This window comes from Physeter macrocephalus, chromosome 4, assembly GCF_002837175.3.
Source record: "Physeter macrocephalus isolate SW-GA chromosome 4, ASM283717v5, whole genome shotgun sequence".
Taxonomy (NCBI): domain Eukaryota; kingdom Metazoa; phylum Chordata; class Mammalia; order Artiodactyla; family Physeteridae; genus Physeter; species Physeter macrocephalus.
Window position 1 is genome coordinate 89423793 of NC_041217.1, and position 14447 is coordinate 89438239.

The 14447-nt window shown below is 38.9% G+C and overlaps 1 protein-coding gene across 5 annotated transcripts in view; it reads right to left on the minus strand.

Annotated features, from left to right (window-relative positions):
- NTNG1 (netrin G1) overlaps positions 1 to 14447 on the minus strand; it is a 335633-nt gene that overhangs the window by 158904 nt on the left and 162282 nt on the right. For all 5 annotated transcript variants that reach the window (XM_055084398.1, XM_024119979.3, XM_055084396.1 and 2 more), the window contains exon 3: positions 7766 to 8406. In XM_055084398.1, the coding sequence (XP_054940373.1) occupies positions 7766 to 8406 (641 nt within the window). The remainder of the gene's footprint in view (positions 1 to 7765; positions 8407 to 14447) is intronic.

Consider the following 14447-nt stretch of genomic DNA (forward strand, 5'->3'; position numbering starts at 1 on the left):
ATATTTATTTTAAGCATTTTCACTGAAGTTAAGTAGCAATGCTCTATGTTGTTTTTTATTTTTAATTATGGTTACTAAGCTTTTCATCTGAATGCTCTTATTTATTGAATTTCATTTTCCTTCAAAAAGAAGAAGAAATTAAAATGAAAATTTTTGGTTGATAGAATGGTTAAATTTAACTTGGAAAAAAAAAGACTTGGAGGGATAGAATCCTTGACTTCAAATTTATGAAATTTTATTAGATGAAAGAGGTAGCACACATTCACTATAGTTCCAGAAGAGAGAATGTGGACTAATATATGGAAGTTAAAAGGACAATTTGATTGCTCTCAACTGAAGGATAAACTTTCTTAAAATAAACTAAGGTAGTTGGCCATTTCCAAGTTTATCCATTAATGTTTGTGGCTTGTTTTACTGTTTGATGATGCCCGTTAAGTGGAAGGAGTTGCAGGTATTAAAGGTCTATGGAAAAAATATGGGAAAAAATTAAGTTCATCTATTTATTTTTCCCCTCAGAAAATGAGCAACTATCTTAATTTTGTGAAAACCTAACACAATATGACAAATTAGCCGAATCACACATTATAAAGTTGCTAAGAATGAAGTAAGAAGTTAGAGTTCAGATAAACACACTGCAATCTGGTATAATGAAATGCAGGTTTCCTCCGCTATCTGAAAGTAGGGAGTTCCTATGAAACCTTTCGTAAGCTGAAATGGCGTAAAGCGAAGAAGCAATTACCCTAGGACGCATCTTGGTAACAGATGCACAGAATAAGTTGAGATAAGAGCACAGAAGCTCACAGACACAGTTCCAAACTATGGAGCCTTGATGTTGAGATGCTGAGTGTATTTCCCAGGGAAGGAGCCTGGTGGTGCCGCTCTCACCAGGCTGCTCAGGGGGCACGCTGCCTCTAACAGGGCTTGCTGCAGAACAATCGCTGAACACTATTTTTGCTTTTCTCCTTTTTAAATAAAGGTGAAAATCCTCTTTAGACTCCTTTTGGTTAGCAAAAACAGGTACTAATGTAGGTCTTTTGTAAAAGCAAAATGGGGATACCTGTACCGGGCCAAAAGTCATGGAGAAGTGCCTTCCAGAATATTCCAAGAAGGGTAGAGCCACAAGACTTATTGGTTCATTATTGCCATTTAAAGATGGGTCTTTGGGGAATATTCTGAGTCTGCTATATGTACTGAGCTCACTTCAGGTTAGTGTGGCTACAAGAGCATAATAAAGAAAAAACATGAAGTTTGTAATCAGCAACATGATTTTGTCACTTTATTATGTGTAGGATGTTAAAAAAAAAAAGTCATGGAACTTCTCTGGTCTTCAGTTTCTCATCTGTAAAATGGGGTCAAACAGCACCTGCCTCACAAGTTACTTGTAAGGACTAAAGGAAAGAAGGTGTATGACAAGAATCTTGTAACCTGAGTGCTGTACCCATGTAAAGGATTACCACTTAAACATTAATAGGGGCTATTAGAATCACCTCATTCCCCTCTTTTCTGATTTCCTTCTGTTTCTCAGAGTTTTTCTTAATTTCCTTCAAAAATTACCTCTTAAATGACAGTACTCCACAGAGTTCTGTAAATGTTCTGTAAATGACCATAGTCATTTATAATTATAAGGGAAAATACCGTATCATATCAATGTCATCCATTCCCTAAACTTCAACCATCACATGTAAGGTGATAATTTTCAAACCTACATTTCTAATGCAAACCTTTGTCTGGAACACCAGAGCATTATTTTCAAATCCTTTACTGGACTACCCACTTGGATCCCTACTAAAGTCTTTCCTTCTTTGAAATCTGATTGGTTGCCAAGTCCTATTGACTTTGTAAGCAAATATTAAACCCTTATGCTCGGATTGCTTTTGTGGAATTTGGAGAGCTTTTACAGACTCTCCACTTGAGCATCAGGACTTGGAGTTACGGCTGCTCCACAATGAAGCAATTGTACTGCTCTCCTTGTCTCTCTCTGCATTTCCTTGCTAATACAGCCACACTTGTTTATCCTCTAACACCACTGCCTTAGAATGTTTCTCACCTACATTTAGTTGCTATATGAGAACCCATATAATCTTAGATTTCCTATGACATTAGGAACTCAGAGGCCAAGATGCAGGAATCCTTAAAGGCTTCTTGGAGATACTAAACATCCATAGGGAGAAGATGGAAGAGCATCTCCCAGGATTTGTCCACTCCACCAATTCCTCACTATTTGGAGTTCCTCAACATGCTGTGCTGTTTTTAAGCATAATTTTTAACCTAGAATATCCATTCTGCACTGGCTGCTTGGCATTCTAAGGCACATATTCAAGATACCATGCAAATGTCATCCTCATCAAAGCTTCCGTGAGGCTTCCCAGATTAAGTTAGTATCTCCTGCTCTGTTTCCAGGGTGCTTGACACACTCACACAGTAAAAGCATTTAACCCAAGCTGTCATCATTTTTTGTTTACATGTCTCAGCCCCTTCTGGATATCAGTTCCTTGAAGGCACTGACTATGCCTCCTGCATCTCCATATATCCACTGTCTAGCCCACCACCTGTCCCAGGGCAGAGGTAAAGTCTTTTTGGGTAACAGAAAGAAGAAAGGTGTTACAAAAGCAGAGTCTGTTAAGCAGTAGTAAAGCCCAACCTCAGTATTTAGGACTAATTGGGAAGAACGGAAAAGTGACAGGCCAAATGTGTCAAAAGCACCCTGCAGGACGCCTCTCACAGGAGAGACGAAGGGTAAATATTTTGGTGGATTTATCCAAATTGCAGCTAGGAAAAAGACTAAGAGAAATTACAGGATAAATGTAAGTCTTTTATAATTGGCAGAGCACTTCCATATTACATGTGTTTCCCAAATTATTTGAGAAAATTTGAAGAATGCTCAACTGCTTTTTTACTTTTAAACTTTCACCGGCGTTCCTGTTTACCTAATATCACAAGTTTGTGCACTAACCATTTGAAAGCCTTGCTTCAAGAAAGTGAATTTCAACCTCACTTTGTCCCAATTAGAGCAAATACCAAGCGGGCGACATTTAAACAAATATATGTGATTCCTTCTGAGGGTGAGAGTATAGCGGACCTTTCTCACTTCTGATACCCAAAGAGAATATTTCTGTCCCTGGACCTTTGCAGGTCCTGGGATTAGGCAGGGAGGCTGTGGTTCTGAGCTGGGGCAGCAGTGAAGCAAAGAAAGCACCCAAAAGTGTGTGGAAGTGGAGCTTCTGTGCCAGTGCTCCCTGGCTCTTTTCTTAAAGATAAATGGAGGCATCGAGGGCGAAGTCAATTCTATAAATAGTAACTGACAGCCAACCGCCTATAGGGAGCTTGGGTAGGCCCTGCAGGGATCAAGAAATGAGTAGACACTACTGAGAAAAAATTATTGATAATTATGTTTAGGAATATTGTGTAACAAGGCAAGTAATGGAGATGTGCATTAGAGTTTTCTATCACTGAGAAAAGGTTTTACAATTCTGTCCTAAATCTTTTGAGGTTGAAAAAAATTTCTGTTTTCTTATGTCTGAAACCAGTCCCTTGATACACTGCTGACTGCATATCTTACAAATAAATGAGCATATCATCCAATGTTCATTGGTCTTTCAGACTTAACAATTATTACAATAAATTGCATTACTTCCTTGAAGCCCTTCACCTCAAAGAAACGATAATGTTGAATTTGTATTCTATAAAATCTATGTATCTGACAAATATAATGTTTACTTTTCAATTAATTTGAATCTGGAAAGTTTAAACAGAAACAAAACACTTAAAAGTCAAAACTTCCAGTTGTGTGACTAAGAAAACATTTTGGACATTATCTATATTTAACAGCCCTGTGCGTTTAACTCCCTGTCTGTATAAAAAGATGTTCAGAACAAACATCTACTCTTCATTTCTCCTCCCACCACTCATCTGAGTAGATTTTATTTATGCATTAGATGACCTTTTTGGCCATTAGAACCATCTTGCTTCAGCAGTTAATTAACACAAGCACCATAATTTAATACAGTTAATGCTACTTGATGCCCTTTAATGTAACTTCCATTAGTAATATTATTGTAGTATTACCCTGTAAATTAAAATGAGATCAAGACTAAGAGAGCCACTCTTTAATTAAGGTACTGGCACACTGCACTCGTCTATTATTCACTAGAGAAAATCACCCTGATTTACTGAAGCAGGACATCCATAAGTCAGAATTAGTCCATGAAGATTATTAGGCTTATTGAACAATGTAAGTAACATGGAGTTGCTGAAATTGCCAACGGCCATATGTCCTCTTTTCCCTCCATTATCTTAATAAATACACAATAAGAGTGAGTAAATGGAAGCAAAATATGTATGTAGCAAAAGAGGCATAAAATTTTTATGATGTGATTATAGTTGTCACCAATAAAATTGGTATCAGATGTGTCACATGCTAAAAAGAACATAAATGCTACATTAGTTTAATAACAATCAAAACAGCATTTTTACACCAAATAATACAAGTCAGTATAAAACATAAAGGCCATATACACATGTGCACAGGAAGTAGAAAATTGGAATTCACAGTCAATTGTTTTTGTTTCGTAGCTTAATATTTCAAGGTGAAAAAACTTGTAGTATTATGTGTCCACTATTCTATGGAAATTTACCCACTTTCCCCAAATAACTCACGCAAATTCTCACATCATGGTGGGGGTGGTGGTGGAGTGACAGGTAGAAAAATATCATTATAATGATCAGACACAGACATGTAGAAGTAAGTTAAACATTGCAATCACATCAAGGATGGCAGAGGGCATGGGTTGAGGGAAGCAAAGACAGTTATATTTTGGAAAGTTTATATTTATGATATTCTTGAAAAGAAATTTTAGTACTTTCTTTTAGAGATCATCAATTAATGTTCAATCCTCCTATAGATTATTTACTATGCAGGAAAAAGACGACTCAGGATTTTAACCCAACTGAAATTTTCAAGCGTATATCAGCTTCTTTGCTGAAAGGGCTGTGAACCAGGCAATAGCTCAACAGTTCCCTCAGTGGCTCCATCTTCCTTATATAACTTAGAAGCTGGAGATATGCCCGAGCCATCAGGCCTTGCTTCTTTAGTCCCTCCCTTAAGACTAAAAATACCCCAGCCATCTGGTACCTAGCACAGTACATGCCAGCATCAGTTTTGCCCTGAGGAATTTGGACAGAGTTTGGAGGTGACAGAGTGGAACCTTATGGAAGGGGCTCACCTCTATTGGACCTTTCTCTTTTGCCCAGCTGTTTCCTCACCAGCTTTCAGTTGACTGGTGAACAGGAAAAGACAGTGGAGGTGAGTCCCAGAGAAGGGAGGAGGGCTCCTCCAAACTCCTCAGAACCATTGAAATGCAGATGAAGGATACTACTAGGATGAAGGATAAAAGAAAAATGATAAATCTGGTGGGATTCTACATTTCTAACATGGCATCTTTAAGTGACAGTATGTCCGACTCCAATAGAGAATGCACCAAAATGCTTTTAGCTTTAAAGTGTATTTTACACTCTCTTAAATAATCAGAGGAAACAAAAATGAATATCTAATAACAGAAATAAGCCCAAACAATGTTTATTTTCCAGCCAAAAAATCTCACAAGACTGCCTTTTTTATAAGTGAAAAATGAGAGTTTTAGGGGAAGTTGGGCTATAAGGATTTTGGCTGAGTTTAAGGATTTCTCAAACTGTAAGTAAGCTGACCTAGATGATTCTACCTAACAATATAGATCACACTAGGATTCAAATTCACATCTCAACTTATTAATTTTTTTTTTTTTTCTCTACGTGGGCCTCTCACTGCTGTGGCTTCTCCCGTTGAGGAGCACAGGCTCCGGACGCGCAGGCCCAGAGGCCACGGCTCACGGGCCCAGCCGCTCCGTGGCATGTGGGATCCTCCTGGACCAGGGCACGAACCCGTGTCCCCTGCATCGGCAGGCGGACCCTCAACCACTGCGCCACCAGGGAAGCCCTCAACTTATTAATTTTGACATTTATTCTTGTAGATAAACAGAATGCTTGTTACTTTGTTGTGGTATGCTATTGTTAATAATATCAACGTCAACTGTTTTTATATAATGTATGTTCCCAAGAATAAGATACTTGAAACTGATCTTTTGTGAAAATATTCATGAGTACAATAGCTGCATTTTATTATAAATCACAAACTCATATTTAACGTCATAGCTCCACACTGCTCTCATGTCATGCCCTGGTCGTATATGAACTCTAGAACACACAAGCTCAATATTGAACCAGTGCATATTTCTCTCAGAAATATGATTTTGCTCTAAAGATATTTTCATCAAACTTCACCAAACCTTGGTTAGAAGTTTTAAAAGAGGCTCCATAGCTAAAGATTCTTGACTCTTCCATGAGAAACATGAAGCCAGAACAAAGCTGAGAGTAGGTGGCCATCAGTTCCTGCTATTCTCCATAAGTTAGATTCCATAAGGCAAAATTCTGAAACCTTTGCCACCTTACCGAGGTCATGCCCACCACCCCATTCTGCGTGCCCACTCTGGCTCTTACTTAACAGCAGTGGCCACTTCTTCCTTCTAGTGCACAAGTGTACCAGCACTATTATTAAAGGTGGTTTGAGACAACTCTCTGAAAGCCCAGGGAGTCTCAACACTTCTCCAGTCTCTGAGGACTAGGCTGCCCTAAGGGATTACTGCAAGCCAGTAATCAATGAATCTGGACTTATTTGTTTAGCTTTTGTGATTAACTAAACCTACATGATGTATGTACTGTTTATATTCTTATCCTCATATATTTTGATTTAAAGCTCTCTTGGCATTTTTAGAATGATTATTGCTTTGCTTCACATTTCCTTTTTTTTTTTTTTTCCAATGTGCTCTATACTCTACTCTTACCTTTAGTTTTCCCAACTCATCATCTCAGGCTTCAGCTCCCATCAGATGGCTATTCTGGTAGCATACCACACTTAAAAATCTGGTTGAGAATCTCTGTGTTGGTGGTCCTGGTTCTCATTATTCAAGTTTTTCATTTAAATGTCTTCAAAATCCTTGGAAACGTGCTCAATTGTGTCTCTGGTATATTATCAAAACAAAGATATGCCTGACTGGGAGCATTAATGCATTTGAACTCTGGTGCATCTGTAACTGACTGACAAAATGAAGGTAGCCTGAGTCAGGTTCATATTTTAAATGATAGTATATCCTTTTAAGATAATAACACCCAAGAACCTGAAAAGTAGAGCTTGCCCCTCTTTAACAAATGCAGTGTATTTCCTAAATGCTTTCGGTTCTGATTTAATAAATGTCAAGAGACATAACTTTCATTTCCGGAACTTTTTTGGTATGATATAACAAAACATAAACAGAGAGTTGAACCAAGCTGAAACTCTTGCATTCAAAAACAATAGTAAGATGTATTTTTTGTTTTTCAGTCCCTTTTACAGAGCAGCTGGCTTTGTTCCCTTGGCTTCGTTACCTTAAAGACTTAAACCACCCCCTGACCTAGGGAGTTCCTTGTTCTCAAGTAAGATGCTTTTTTTTGGCCTTTGGTTTAAATTCTAAGAAATCCTGCCAGGTTCAGGTTCAGTGACAGCAAGTCTGGGATCACAAATTACTGCTGAGTTAGAAGGGTCTCAAACGCCTCAGAACCTACCTCTAGACTGGCGTTCCTGAGAAAATGTTACAGTAGAAAGGGACAAATGTCACTCTACAGCTGCAGGAGCAGCAAACTGGCCTTTTCCTTGGACACACCCATTCTCATTCAAGTCAGACAGTTGTTTTCTTACCTTCCGTGAACCTTTATGTCTGAGATGGCGTAAAAGTAGCGTGCCAAGTGTAGCTCATCTACAAATATTTCCCCAACGGCAGGTCTCAAAAGCCTTATCCTCAGGTCTGTGACAGTAAAGAAATCTCTGAGTTTCTTGGTTGTATCCAGCTGTCCGTAGAGGGAAGCCATATTGCGTAGCCAAGGTCCAGCAAAAAACGCGAACCTATCTTTGATTTCAAAGTGGATTATTTTGCTATTTGTCATATACCCTGTGGAGTACTCTTCGGTGCAAATGATTTCTAAGACCGTATGCTGTGATAAATCCTTCACGGATTTAGGATCCATGTGAAAAGCATCTAAGCAGTCTGTGGCATAATACTGATAGGGCTGCCATGTTCGTCCATAATCAAGAGATTTCTCCAGGATCATTTGGTCTGGACGCCCCGATTCAAAGGTAATAACTATGTTGTCTGTGAGCTCAATAGTTTTGCTCCAAGACAGAGTGATGTTAACCTGGAGAGGCTTGGGATACTCTTTCCAAGTAGCAGACTGCCAAAATGTAGAGGGATGTCTTCCTTCAAAATCAAACATCAGCTCAGGTGGATGTGCCAGCTCCGGGGTACTTGCATCACACTCATTATTGCACATGTAGGGGTTGCCCTATGGAAGAAGAACAAAAGAGGGTGCATCAAAACACTGGTTTGACACAAGTCTTGCCATATTGCTGTTGCTGAGGGGGAGGCTAGGAGAAAAAGAAAAAAACCAACAACAACCTGTTTGCAGTAATCATTTTTATTTGCCTTAACTGGATTCTCCCCTTTAATAGCTTTAAAAAAAAAAAAAAGAGGCAATATGGTAATTTTCTTGTCTTATTTCCTTCCGTGGTCTTTAAGAAATGAAAACAGTTTATTTATCCCATATGTGTTAGACCCGTAATGTGATCTCAGAAGCACAAAGACACTGAGCAACTGTCTAACAGCTCAATACCTCCGCATCCTCTTAGAAAGATGTTATAGAAAAACAAGGAAATTCCTCCATGCCTCAAGGACATTCCTCAAGAGCACAATTTTTTAAGAAGTCATTTTTCAAGTAAAGCTTTAGAATTAGCAATGAACTGTAGATACCGTAGATTGGGAAACAATACCCCCATACGACATCCAGCTTCTTTTTGCTTCACCTCAAATCCATCATGCTTAACTGGGTCCCTGCTTCATAAAGCTTGCTTTTAAAGCATTTACTTTGTTCACCACAAATCATTAAAATGTGGTACACTACAGGCTCTGGGGCTTGGTCCCAACTTCTGCCATCCTATTAGCTAGAGGCAAAGGGGATTGCTCAGGAAAGACTTTGGGCGGGGGTGTGCTCCAACTTATCAGGACAGGAAAATCCAGTACTTAATTAGAAGGTTTTTGCAAAGAGTCACAGCCACTTGATGTATTACTCTGTGCCGGCCCACGGTCAGATCTCTGTGGATGTTAGCCATTATTATTATTTTCCCTCACACAAAGGCTAATTCCTTCACAGTCCACTCTAACAAGAAGCTGAAAATAAGTCTCCTTGTCATATATCACAACAAGTTATAACACCACTTATGCGAAACTAAATGGCTGCTCCCAGGTTTCATTGGTAGACTGATTCTATGGCAAAGAGTTGGCTCCCCAATTTTGGTTTATTTTGTGTTTTAAAAAATGGCATCATTTGGAGTCAACTATTCAGGTATTTCTCTATTACCCTGTCCTGGGTAATTATAAGCATGAATGGGTGAAAGAATCGATCCTCTGACATTGTCCTTAGGCTTTCTCTTGTAATTACAACTAGATTTTGTCTTTTTTCTTTTTCATGAACTGAGACCTTTTCATCATATCTGCAGGATGCATGAGCTGGGTCTCAAATAATGAATTTACACTTTAGACATTAATGCTCAGTTACCAGCTGACTCCTGTGAAATGTAAAACGAACACTGGAGACTTGCTTTGGCCTCCCTAGAGGCAACTTTCTCCTGCCTAGTCAGCTAATACTTTCACTCTCTCTTTTCCATTAATGCAACTGAATCCTAAAGCTGGCAACAGGTTTGGGGGTCTGAGTGTAATTGAGATGGGGTAGGAGAAAGGAGAGAAGGTACATTATTTGAGGACCAGAAATGTTTTAAAAATACATTCAAGGCATCAGTGATAATGGAAATGTTTCTGTTCTCTCTTGAATTTCAATTCCCTATTCCTGATCCCAGCATCTGTGGCACTATTTATAGTATCCCCCTCATAGTGAGCCAATGGGGGCAAAATAAGTTTCTGTTCCAGGTGGAATAAATCACCAAATTTATTATTATTTAAACTCTCTTAAGCATCCCAGAGAGCCAAATGCAGAGCTCTGCAAACTGGCAAAGGCTTTTTATGGAGGGCTATAAATATTGTGGAATCTGTCAGGATTTATAAATTCTAAATATATGGAAATGCACATTTTACTGGAAGGGGTCAGATTTACACAAATCACACCTTCATTTGAAATTTGCTGGAAAAAATATGGTCACTTCAAAATCTGTCAGCATGTAGCCATCTGCACAATCATTAACTTGGATGCTACCACCTTTCTCCTGACAAAAGCATCTTCATCTGAGGTCAAGGGTATTGAAACACAGGAAATCAGCTCTGCGGGATACACCAAAGTGAGTTATCAGACATTTGTATTAAGTCTTGTTGAAATATAGCATTTCTTTGATTTCTGCTTAGATACACAGAGCTCCTCAGATGGGAACAGGGTCTGTGACAAAAAAGGAGGCACAGCTAGCTGACTCTGGGTGTGGGTCAATACTAGTAAACCTGTCTTAGAAAATATGCTTGAAGATATCTATTTAAAAAGTACTCGTTTCTACATTTGATAAAAGGTGTTGACAACATCCAGCGTTTATTTAGCACTTATAGATCACTTACTTTACATACATTATCCTGGGTAATCCTTTTCATCCCTACCTTACGGAAGAGGAAAGTGAGTCATACAGAAGTGTTAAGTAACTTGTCCAAGGTCATATAACAGAGTGAGTAAGGGGTGGAGCCGGAACCCACTTTTCCTGCACCTGACCTGGCCCATTCAGCTCCTAAGTCAATGGAGTTCCCTATGATGCAACCTAATCTTGGAAACAAGAGTTGGCTGGTAGAACAGAAGAGCCTATGACCAAATGAGTTTGGAAAACACAGCCTAAGGTCTTCTTGCCTTGGAGAGCCCTAATGAGCATTATCATACCTCTGAGATGCCCTGACGTTAAGAACCTTCCTTAGCTTCATATACTACCTAGTTTCAGAAACTTATTTGACCATGGAACCCCTTTTTGTTTTAGTAACCCCTATTTATATACCACATAAGTATAGGTTCCTGGAGAGCATCCTTTGAGATTCTCTGCTTTGTATTACTCTTAAAATTGTAAACATGTGGATGGATGCCAAACAACAGGGCACAACCCGAAGTTTTAGTTGTTTAATGAAGATATAGCCACATCCAGCACTGTTTGCTTTTGTTCCAGAGAGGGACACCCTTCCACTTGGGCTGAGAAGACAGCCAGACCAGGATAAATGCTTACACCTACAACAAGTTGTCAGCCATCAAAATGCATGCCAGGAAAAGGGGAAAATTTCGTTTCTTTGCACTGATCTGGTAGTTTAAGCTTCATGTATTCAATAATTATTTATTGACTGCCTACTGTATTATTATATTTAAGGTACTTGTCTTGGCTCTCAGGATACAACAGTAGAAAAATCCAAATCCTTGCTTTTAGCAGAGCTTCCGTCTTAGTTGGGGAGAGATGCACTAAAAAAACCCAGATATATAATGCTTTATAATGTTACATGATGATAACTGCTATACAGAAACATAAAGCCAATTAAAGGGGAGAATGCTGTTGGAGAAAGGATCCTGACTGTAATTTTATATTGGGAGGTCAGAGAAAGTCTTGCCTCGAGAATATGACATTTGAGCAGGTTAAGAACAATTCCCATTTTACACAGGAGATAATCAGAGGTTGACCAAAATGACAGTTTCGTCCTTCATCTGACTCTACTCCTAGTGATAATTTCAGCAGCATAACAATTTATTGAAATTGATGAGTAAACAAATCATTTCAAATGAAAATCTACACCAAATGACTATAGATACCAAAACCCAAACAAACAAACAAGAAATTGAACTATTCTTATTTCATAGCATCCGTGCTCTTTTAGGAGATTAATGATTTGATGGCCATTAACATAACTTACTGAGAGATAATGACATTGAGAGAAAATTAGCAGAGGGAAAAAAATATCATTCTGGTTCCCTAAGAAGAAACCCTGCATGCTGAGTGAAAGAGAAAAAAGAGGAAAAGAAGAAAGCCAAAGCTGAAAATCTTACCATTCTAGAAAGAGAAAGCTGGAGGTGAGATTATATGCTAAAATATTTAGTGTAAATATTTCATACGGGTGTGATCTGTAGTACAGCACTGTTGTTACAGAGAATTATCAATATGAAAACAATTGCTGTTAAAGGGATTAGATTAATTCAACTACTTCAACCACACCCTAAATCTCTCTAATACCAGCAACAATAAAATTTATATAAGAAAAATAACTTCCTCCTACTTGTGAAAGCAAAGAACACTTCTTGTTGCTAAATCTAACAGATTCAGGCATTAGCAAATGTAAGCATTGTTTTGTGGCCAGCAGGCAGCCTTAAATAGATCTTAATTTAAGTCCTACAAGCAACAGATCCTTAGCTGATTGTCTATGGACAAAGCAGAAAATATTTATGACTGTGCTGATAATATTTATACCATTAAGAGATGCCTAAATAATTAAACAGATATTGCTGCTAAATATTTCTATAACAATTAGAAGAAGATTGGGATGTTTAATTTCATTTAAAAAATAATGTAATATTTTACCACTGGGAGAACTGAAGTTAGTTATTAATTAGCACTTTGTAGCCAAAGTGCAATGTTATTATTCTTCTTTAATGTCCTTTCAGAACTTAGAGGGATAAATAAAATTTTAGATATGTTCGTACTGTTTCTATGGACAGAAGTGTCTTCCTTCTGGTAAGTGACACTTTGAAAAGAACATCCTTTTACCTAAGATCTGCTAGATCCTTCAGACTTAAAAAAGAAAAACCTATATAAGCAGTATATAGTCTAAAACTTGTGGTTCCTACCATTGTGAACTTGCTTTTCCAAGCTTTACCTATTGGCAAAATATTGGTAAGGACAGTTGGAACTATAGGGAATTCTCATGGGAGATCTGTTACAAACTTGTAAGTTACATGGCAAGCAGGCATGTAACTTACAAGTGGCTGTGAGAAGCATTTGAGTTAACACTTACATAGATTGTGAAAAAACACTGAGAGAGAGCTGCCTCCCAACCATTTGCATCTGGCTCATCCTTGCTTGTTTTATTGGTAAGGGACAGTAAGGAAAAAAAAAAAAAGACACAAAGGCAAGGGGAGCAGAAACTGCATTCTGAGATAGCACTCCAGACCCGTTCCCACTGTGACTTTGAAATGGACATCACTATGGCTTTGCCAGTGCAAGGCTTTCGAAGGATGAAGAAACCAGTAGCAGGAGCCCACTACTCACCTCTCAGACAGACAGACCATGAGCAATATGCTTTGGCTGCTAGACTGGGCTATCGCCTTCAGGAGATGGCTTTTTCTCCTCTTTAAATACAGCTCATTGGGAGCCAACCAAGCAGGACAGTTTCTGGGAGGCTGGTGATTGACCTCTGTATCAGAGGGGTAATTTTTGATTGGAGGGACCTCCACTCCCAGTCCTTTCTTGGAACTTCTTGGTCTTGGAACTTCTAGATTTTTTCTTGGCTCTAATAAAGGGGAAAGGCCCATCCTTTATGAATTTTCGGATGAAACTCAGACTACTCTGAGTATGGGAGCTGATGGTTAATTAGTCATGCTGAGGTGCCCTCTCCAGGCCTTACAACTTTGTTACTGACATAAGGGAGAACAGAGAGAAATCAGACCCAGAGGTAAGAACAATCCAAGATAGTGGGTATCTTTCCCAGAAATCTGAAAGATAAATATCAGTGCCAACACTGACAAGCCTTGATGACCACAGCTATGGGGATAGACTCTATATATCCTCAGATGAGAAAGGCCCATAAAGCAGTGTGTTTCCAGTTGTCCATTGTATCTTTGGAAACAAAGGGCAGCAATCTCTTCAAATGGCACTGCAATCTCACTTTGTAACCTGCCCTATTGATTGGCATGTTGGGTCCCAATGTAGGGCATATACATGGTAACAACATAGCCTGAATATTATGAGACTGACCCAACTAAAATATTCTGAAACTGGTGTTACAAAAGTACCTATGTATTTGTCAGAGCACGAATCCCAACTTTTAGTTTGGGAAATATGGCCACTGTAAGAATGACAGAAAATACAGAATTTTGTTTTTGTAACTCTGAAGTTAAAAACCTACTACTCCATTTTCTAACGGAACCCCTTGCTCATCACAAAGATTCCTCCCTGCCATAGACACAGGCTTAAGGCCTGACTGAAGCTGTTGCTTGTTTCCATCTGCTTGCTGACAACACTAACCGTGTGTGGACTTTTTTACTCAAGAATAAAGACGGGGGCTTCCCTGGTGGCGCAGTGGATGAGAATCCGCCTGCCGATGCAGGGGACACGGGTTCGTGACCCGGTCCGGGAAGATCCCACGTGCCGCGGGGCG